Below are 9,225 nucleotides of genomic sequence, written 5' to 3' on the forward strand. Positions count from 1 at the left end.
CTAAAAAATGGACCGACCGTACCATTTGGTTTTGGATCGAAACCGGACCGAAAGTTTTTAGGTCCGGTCGTCAGTCCACATTTTATTAGGTTTTGGTCTCGGTCCAAGACCGGTTAATTTAGGTCTGAACCGAATAGACCGATATTTTAAGCTTTTAAAGACTAACCATTAGTATAAATCGCAAAGTAAATGATAATTTTATCTTCAAAACACATTATAAATTAATATTAGCAATATTTTCGTAAAAAAACAATCGTCAAATTATCAATGCAATTGATATAGCATAACTTAAATGTATTTTCATATACGAGATAGTGAAAAAAAGTAGTTTTAGCTCCATTTCGGTCTAAAATCAGCCCACAGGCCACACCGAATATTTTGAGTATGATTCAATCCAAGACCGAAAGTTTTGTGTCTGGTCCAGTCCGGTCATCCAGCAAGACCAACATCACTTAACATGCTCACGAATTTATTACAAAAAATTGTAAAAAAATAAAATAAAATAATAATTTATTACTACAAAAAAACAAGGAAATACGGAGTAGAAGCGTTTATAGATGTTCTAAATTCCTGACAAATGTAATAAAAGTTATCTGTCTACTCATTGTTTGTGCCCTCAATCTTTTGTCACAACATTTCAACACAGTACAAACACAAATGTACAATTACTATTAACTGTAGCAGACCAATTTCCCTCAATTTTCTCGCTACATTATTTGCATGTCTCATCTTCCCATGTTCACATAGCAACCCTCAATTTCCGTTTTAAATTTAAGACGGATATGTACTAATATACTACTGTCAGTCAGTCAGTCACCCTACGGCCTACCCTTGATTATTTCCGACATTATTTACCGATTTCTTCACCTGGGCACCTTTATTTTGCTGCATTTGGTAATACCCAGAAACAATTTTGCTTAATTTTGCCATTTTTTGTGTGATTTATTATCTGGGGTTTATGCTGAAACCCTAATTTTGTTTGTTCTAGTTTGTGGTCATTCTCTTTGTGTGCTAAACGCAAGGGTATGTGTTAAGACTGTATACATCCGACCCCCTTACCCCGCAATTTGTTAAAGCCGTTGAGGCATTGGGGTAATGTTGTTGTTGTTGGGTGTGTTTTGATGTTTGCAGAGGTTGCATTGTATTGAATTACAGGTTTGAGGGTATGGAATTAGCAGCAGAAGAATTGGGTCCCACTAAGGATACTGTTCTTGCTTTGTTGGATTTCTTGGTTGATCCTTTGTTACCTTCTAAGTGTTTGCCAAAGGATCAGCTTTCTCAGGAAGATTTGGTTGCTAAACAGGTTGATCATCATCTTACTAACCCTTTTGTTTTAGTATTGTTTTGCATTTCTCTGTCTCATTGGTTCATTGCGTCGAATTTCGTGTTTTCTGGCGCCATTGAGGAACTGGAGTAATATTGTTGTTAAATTTTATAATGACTGAACATGATCAAACATAGCCATCAATTTGTGGAAATGTACATGCATGACAATATGGGGGATGTAATTCAAATCGAATCGCTGTAGTAGAAAGCAGGAATATCTTGAGACTTAGATCCTTGACTATACTGCAATAATGTTTGTATCAGTTGAGACTTGAGAGTAATTAAAAGCAGTAGCTTACCAAAATAGAAGATTTTCGCAAATTGTAATCTTGCAATTAGCATGGGAAGTGACCGTGAAAGGCGTGAAGTTGGGATGCTCACATATATATCATTACACACCATTTTAGTTATGTACTACTAATGCAAGTACTGTGATATGAATGTTTTAAAAATCTTATCGGCGATTTTTTTGTCATGATTCCTATGAGTATAGGTGCATGCAGTAGTGTTACTCTACAATTACTACCACAGGAAGCAAAATCCTGGACTGGAGTTTTTGGAATTTTTGGAATTTTGCAAGCTGGCTACGGTTTTGAAACCTACCCTCCTGTCATACTTGTCATTCATGCAAAGCTCCGACAATGGCGAGGTAGAGTTAGAGTTAGATGCCGTGCATAAAGATATGTCATTGACAGAGAAGGAAGTTGTGAGTGCTTGTGACGTATCTAGGAGTTTAGATGCATCGAGTGACAAGCCAAATATTGAAGGTTGGCCTATCTCAAAAGTTGCTGTTTTCTTGGTAGATTCCACAAGAGAAAACTGCTTTCTTTTCCACAGTTCTATTACAATGGGGGTTTGGTCAGTAATAGAGAAAGATGTAATTCTCGTGGATGAAGAAGGTGGAAGCAAAAAGAAAAGAGTCATTAAGAAGACACCAAAAGAAAATACAATGGAAGAAACAGTTCTTCAGCAGGCTGCATATTTAGCCGTCAAAGAAGCATGCGGTATGCTATCCCACATTTTGTTATTGAGATTTTATTTTCTGTAGAGATTATCAGTCATGATGTCAAATTTTTTTTGGTTGTGATTTTGATTATAAGCTAAAGGGAAAAGACCAGAAACATATTTTATAAAGGACAGAGAATAAGGGATAAACAATATTTATGGAGGACAGATAATTACAGTGGGGGGTTTGACAGAGGACATGATTATAGTGAAACAGTCTATATAATCGTTCAGATGGTCGTGCAATGTCTTATTGGCAAGCAATTCACATCCTTTTCTTAGTACTTGACAATGTTGACATGCTTGATTGCCATCTTGTTTTTGGCACTAAAGACGATGCATACGTTTTGTTGAAGGAAATAAGTTGGCTGGTTTAGAATTAATCCTTTGAGGATATAAGGAATGATATCTTCCACCAGTCAAAGTTCACTTTTTGTTATGCTCAGAACCTACTTTTTTTTATTAGTGGAAAATGGAAATACCTTCACTTGGTAAGCTGCGCACATATGATCCTCCTTACAACACCATTGCCGTAGCCTTTGAGGCACTAGGATAATGTTGTCGAACTATTGTCGTTTTTTGTTGTCTATGACATTGTCGTATTATATCATAAATTTGCATGTGGAACAGTGTGTAATCAAGGTAACCTGAAAATATTGGAGAGCCACACGGTGTATTCCGCAAGCAAAGTGAAGACAGGTGTTCGCTTATATATAATGCGGTGTACAAAATTGCAGCAAGAAGAGAACCTGGTTCCAATAAGTGATGTTCTTGCAAGGTTTGACTTTAGTCTTTGATGGTCATTCCAATAAGTGATGTTCTAAGAAGAGAAGCTGGTTCCAATAAGTAGTGTTCGCTTATAAATCTGTTTGTTGCCTTAGAATACAAGGACAAGTAAAGAGTTACGTCTGGTCTCTCAACTCAGAGGTTCTGAAAAGAAGAGGCCACCCAAATGTCATAATAGATTTTTTTTTCCCGGACCCTCGCCTAGTAGGGACGCCATCGTGGACCGGGCTGCCCTTTTAGTGAAAGCAAAGGGTGACTATAGATTCTAGATGGATATGACTGAACAATTGTATTCTCTTTGAGCAGTGATTTTATGTTGATGCAGCCTGCAAGGACCATTGGTCAGGAAAGAGTTGGGTACTTGGCTGCTTACTCCTGTTGTTGAATACTTCCACTTACTTCCATTTGCAGATAAACTGTCGGACTGGCTCTCGAGGTAATATTTTGTCTCGTTCTTAAAGTGACTGGAAGGCATTTTTAAGTGCAGACCTGTAACTTCTGTTTTTGTGTTTTGTCTATGTTTTTTCCCTGTTAGAAGTAAAGATGCACACACACACACATATCTACTTTGCTAATTGGCAGTGAAAATGGATATTAGAATTGAAAGATGGAAATTACTTTCTTTTTAGTATGCAAGCTCTTGTTCAGTTGTATGATTCGTATGTTTATCCTTGTATAAGCCTGTTTTCGGTTGCTTTTGAGGATCCCTTTGGTATATTTTTGGTCACTTGTAGTTACCGGAAAGTCGTCAACCTCCTTTCCTTTGTGCCTTATTTTGAATGGCTTTCAAAAGGTAAGAATGCTGCTGATCTTGAGCTTCCTTTTAGGTTATCTTCCACGAGGCTTTTAAGATGTTTTTGGAGATTTAATAATTTTCGACTATATTTTAATCTGCTTATAGGCCATGGGAAAATCTTGACCATTGTGACGCTTCAGAGAATGGGCACTGCCAGGGGTCTCCGTTGAACGCTGAAGAAAGTCCAAGCCCTTCAAATGATTTTGGAACAATAAAGAAGCTTGACCATTGTGACTTCTCTCACTTGAATGATAAACTACCCTTGAATACCTCAGGTTCTTTAGGAGTATCAAAGGATGCTAGAAATAGAAATAACCACCAATCGAAAAAGCAAGTCACCCCAAATTTGTCGCAAAATTGTGAAGTTGCAGAAGCTGTAAGAAAAGCCAATGGCTGCCAATTGAAAGAGAGCACCCTCCGTTCTATCTCTCCACTTGTTGAACTAGCTAAAGAAGAAAAAAATGGTAGTACTAGCAACTTGAAGAAAGAACTTCCATGCGTCTCTAACCATTCTGAAAGGGCAAAGGCAGTGGAAGAAGACAATGGGTCTCAGCCAAAAGATGTACCTAGTGAACCTGTTTTTGTGTACAAGAAGAGAAATAGATCTCAAAATAGCATTTCCAGTGATTGTAGGGGTACCAAGAAAATCAATGCTTTTAAGGAATTCTCGAGGGATGAAAAGAAGTTCCCGTTTAATGGTTCATTAAGTAGTATGAATGTGGATGGACCTTTCAGGGACGATCGTGCTGATGATCAGAAGCAAATAATTGTTGTGCCGGAACCGGGCCAATCGCTCGTCAGTGAAGGTGCTATTGTTGTGGTAGGTAAATTAATTGATGCTAAATTTTGGTGCCCCTGAAGTTTTGTTCGCATTTCATTTAGATCGGTTTAAAAGGAAACTATAGATTATTTTGAATTAAAACCTTTCTTAAACTGATAAATATATGCTTGACACAAGGTCTAGAATCTTGGACTTAAAAGTCTTCTTTTGAATAGCTGATACTAGTTTAAAAGGTCTTGCCATAATTCATAAGCCGTTGGAATTTCGATGTCAAAGCTAATTGCTCTCCCCTCTCTCTTTACAAAAGAAAAAAAAAAGCTTATTGTGTCTGTCTGTTTTGCAGGCTGAAAATATTGATACAGATCTCCATAGGCACATTGCAGATCCGGTTTATACTGACCAAGATGAAAAACAAAATGGTGCCATAGTCTCTTGTGATTCTGAGCAGCTTCTGAAAATGCAGCTCACTCTTTCTTCAAAGGAAGATCTATTGTCACAAACCGCGCGGAAGGTTCTATGTAGAAAGAGAGAGCTACTGGTATGGTTCAACTTTTAGACGTTCCGCATTTCTCTAGTTGTTTCTATTTTTTTTTATTAATTAATTTCCACACGACTTAAAATAAAGAATTCAAAACAAAAACCTTAATAACCTTGATGTGATTGATTCACTTATCTTTCTCTTTAACTCGTTAGTAGTTGTCTGTATCTAGTGGGTATATGATGTGATATATAAAACAAGTCCACTCCGGCCCGCTGTGAAGAATACAATACATACGTTGAGACTCTTACTTGGACTCTATTTGAAGATCGGGCATGGCCGCATGGCCCACATGGGTGTGTTTCCAAACTGTCATACCAATGTCTTGGCTCTTGAGTTTTGAGTGTCATGTGCACATGCACTGGGCCACTTGGGTATGCAAGGTCATATGAAGAGTCGGAGTAATGTAGCATAAAGAAACATCTTCTAGAGTTGCATATGTTTATATGAACACTTCAGACATGTTGGCATCAGGCGTATGCTTATATCTCTTTGCACACATGACACATTATCCTTTGCCTCTTTCGGGAGTTTGTTTTTCCTACACGGATGCATTTTTTAAACAAAACGAAGCAGCTGCAGATATGAGCTACTGGGTAAATACCAGTAAATATTGTTTAGTGTTAACTGGTATTACTATATCGTAACTGATTCTTTTCTTGTTTGATGCACAATAAGTATTTTTGGTACAATGTCTTTTTCTGTAAGAGAGATTGGCCGTAATATGTGTCAAAGCTTTCAACTGTTTTTTTGTCTTCCTTGTTTGATGAACGATGAGTATTTTAGTGTATACGAATTTGTGCTGGTGCCTGGTGGTATATGTTGAAACATGTCTATGTACTGCAGTCTCAGTGGATTCGCATCATTGCCGATGAAGTTGCTTTGTGTGACAGAAATTTAGATATTGTCTTGAAAGGTATGACATTCCCATTTCACTTGAGTCTACTCCTTATGCTTTAGCCTTTCATTTTGTATCAATCAATTGTTGCTAATTTAGTGGGTTTTTATCGAGTACTTGATGTGAATAATGTTCAGAAAGCTCAGCATTTTTGTATAATTAAAGTGCATTGATACGGTGACTCACTTTTACAATCATCGCTTGTGGGTTCAAACATCAAACTCCAAGAGCACCAGGGCTCATTTTCCTAGCTTAGTTCATGGCAGGAGATACATTCAGGAGTTTTGATGCTTTAGAACTAAAAAAGGTGTTTCTGATAATTTTAGAAATAATTTTAAAAATTATCTCTCTCATTTTGGAAGGCTTGCCCCAATTACACTCTTGTGGTGGGACCCTTCCCCGGACCCTCGCCGAGCGGGGACGCCATCCTGCACCGGGCTGCCCTTTTTTTAACACCTTTCTATCTTTTACTCCGTAGAAGGCTGGCATCTGCTTGTACAAAGTATGATTATCTGTCTACGTGTAGTCAGAATTTATTACTTTTTGGTTTCCGTTGCAAATAGATTTTTTTGTTAATCATTCAGTAGGGTGAAACTTAGATACTCAATACTCGATCTATTTCTCAAGCAGGTGGTGGAGATAGTTTAGCAGTGAAAATCGACGCTGTTACAGAGTGTTGTAATGACGTATGTAAGAAAAGTAGTGCAACTGAAAATAAGGCGGGGCTTAATTGTGAAGATCCAGATTTGCCTCCACTAATGAAAAGGATGCTGTCTGAAGCCAATTTCTCCTCGCACGATCCTTGTCAGGTGAGCAGTACATCTTTCTCGTTCAAAAACGTCATCATGTCTCACATATGGCTCTACTTTGTCTCGTATCATGTTCTCTCTTGTACACTTCCCATCCCATTTTTTATCCTCATTGGACTTCGATGGTTAACCAACGTCGACTTTTATTAATATTTTCTTATAATGAACAATAGTACAAATGTAGAAAAAAGAGAATATGAAAAAAGATAATATGAAGAAGATAATTCGAGTTGACCACAAAGTCAAATGGGGAAAATCTTTACCAACGACAACAGCTGGTCTTTACCAATGCTGCAATGCGGGAATTGGATACACATTCCTATTAATATTCGTATCGTAAGTCTCTTCTTCTACAATGCAGGAGTTGGATAGATTATGCAACGACAACAGCTGGACTTTACCAACATACATTATATCAACACTGGAAGGTATGCCTATCTATCTTGGCCTAAGAAAATTGGGAGACTGTGTAGAGGGAACAAGACTATTTGAATCGAGTTAAATTTAAAATTATTTTAATCGAGTTGAAAATAAAATTGGAAGGTCCGCTGCTCTCGTGAAGTAGAGGGAATAAGCTTAGCAGAAATGTGCAGAGCCAATAAACTTAGAAAATGTCGTTGAACATTCTTATTAGATTATGCTCTCTAATATTGTTTATATAGGAGATTACCAGGCTACTGTCACTATCAAGGCAATTGATTTCGAGTGTTCGAGTGAAGGAATCCTATCTTCAACCCCACAAGACTCGAGAAATTCAGCTGCACGACACATGCTAGCTAGATTACAGAATATGCAGTAGAAATATTATATTTCACCTGGAACTGCCTTGTTGGAATAAATCACCATGGTGCTCCAATTTTGTTACCTTTCTCCGAAGAATGTAGCCTTGTATGGATCACAGTGTAAAGGTTTAATGTCTGTAGACTGTAGGCTGTCTAATTTGATATATTCCCGGTTAAGAAGACTGTTACTTGTAAGCGATGTGGTTTTGACTTTTGAGCCTTCCCTTGGGCCAAGATAGCCGTACCTGCTGTCCGACATGACAAGACATGTCATTTTAGGCCAGAACATGAAAGCTTATACCAAAATAGTCGCCTGAGACTTGGATATGCGTCCGTATGTATAAACCTGCCGTAATTTTTGGCAAGGTTTGTATTGTTGTTTGCAGAGGACAGAGCCAAGCTTTGTGTACTTGGTGGCTAGTTTTCGGATGTGCATGGAATTGGAAGAAAATATTAGACATTGGTCACTTCTTAAATGTCATACTCTATGAATTACTCCCTCCGTTTCGGTCATTTGTTGTCATATTCTATTTTTGGGTATCTCAGTCAATTGTTGTCCTTTCTATATTAGGAATGCATTTCATGAGCAATTTGATCATTCATACTCAATTCGAAAATTTCTCATGGTATCCTCGAACTTTGGCAGATTACACATGATACACCTCATTTCAAGTTTTTACATATGGTACCCCTATATTTACATTTTTCTTTCCTAGAATACCCTTGCCAGACTTTCGTTATAACACCATTAGTATTATTGACTTATGATGCCTTTTTTTATTATTTTTTTGTTATTAAATACACCAATGCTCATGTTATCTAACAAATAAACAAACCCCAACCATAATCTCACTACCACCACATCGGCCATCACCATAAGACTCCGATGACCACCACTCATTGCCAACACCGGAGCACAGGCAGAGATCGTGCGCGCATCCTTATATTCCGCCCAGCACCATATCAACCACCATTATCATCTTACTTTTCTCTCACCATAATCATCCCACCACCTCCCCCAAAAAACACCGTTACATTCGACCACCTCGATACAAATCCGACCACTGCTTCCATTTCCCGTCAAGTCACTCTAGTGTATTGTCGCCGTCCACCTTAGACCGCATATCCCTTCTCCGAGTTAGTTATTTTAAGCTCTAAAAAATATAATTTGAACTACAAAATATGGAGTACAATTTTGAAGAAGTAATCGTGATAATGGCTTAGACAGGTGATTTTGAGTCGAGAATTGTCTCTGTCGGCCAAATTTGAGTCCAGTGGTGGCCAGGGAAGTATGAACAGCGATGCTGACATGGTGTTTGTCGATGGTTGTTGCTTACAACCAGCTCAAGCCATGCGGATGAGCCTTGTAATCTCCCATAGAAAAGACAACCCTCTAGTCCAGCCACTTCTCTGAACCAAGGAAGCTGATTAAGAGACCACAAGAAAATTACGTTAGAGAGTTCAACTGTTCAATATTTATACACTTATACGTTTGTCCATTTTA

General features: G+C 38.0%; 1 protein-coding gene across 5 annotated transcripts; it reads left to right on the forward strand.

The window, feature by feature from the left end:
• Positions 1-522: 522 nt before the first annotated feature.
• Positions 523-8,251, forward strand: LOC141656855 (uncharacterized). 5 transcript variants are annotated; one of them, XM_074463941.1, is made up of 11 exons: positions 523-894; positions 1,156-1,303; positions 1,820-2,330; positions 2,962-3,109; positions 3,443-3,553; positions 4,019-4,733; positions 5,038-5,232; positions 6,079-6,148; positions 6,761-6,939; positions 7,301-7,367; positions 7,602-8,251. In XM_074463941.1, exons 2-11 carry the CDS (start codon positions 1,166-1,168, stop codon positions 7,736-7,738), a joined length of 2,271 nt encoding a protein of 756 aa, XP_074320042.1. In that variant the 5' UTR covers positions 523-894; positions 1,156-1,165; the 3' UTR covers positions 7,739-8,251. The 5 variants fall into 5 exon arrangements, with proteins under 5 accessions (XP_074320042.1, XP_074320045.1, XP_074320043.1 ...); XM_074463944.1 differs by having other exon boundaries at positions 582-894; positions 7,613-8,251; XM_074463942.1 differs by having other exon boundaries at positions 805-894; positions 1,132-1,303.
• Positions 8,252-9,225: the final 974 nt, after the last annotated feature.

This window comes from Silene latifolia, chromosome 5 (assembly GCF_048544455.1).
Source record: "Silene latifolia isolate original U9 population chromosome 5, ASM4854445v1, whole genome shotgun sequence".
Classification (NCBI taxonomy): domain Eukaryota; kingdom Viridiplantae; phylum Streptophyta; class Magnoliopsida; order Caryophyllales; family Caryophyllaceae; genus Silene; species Silene latifolia.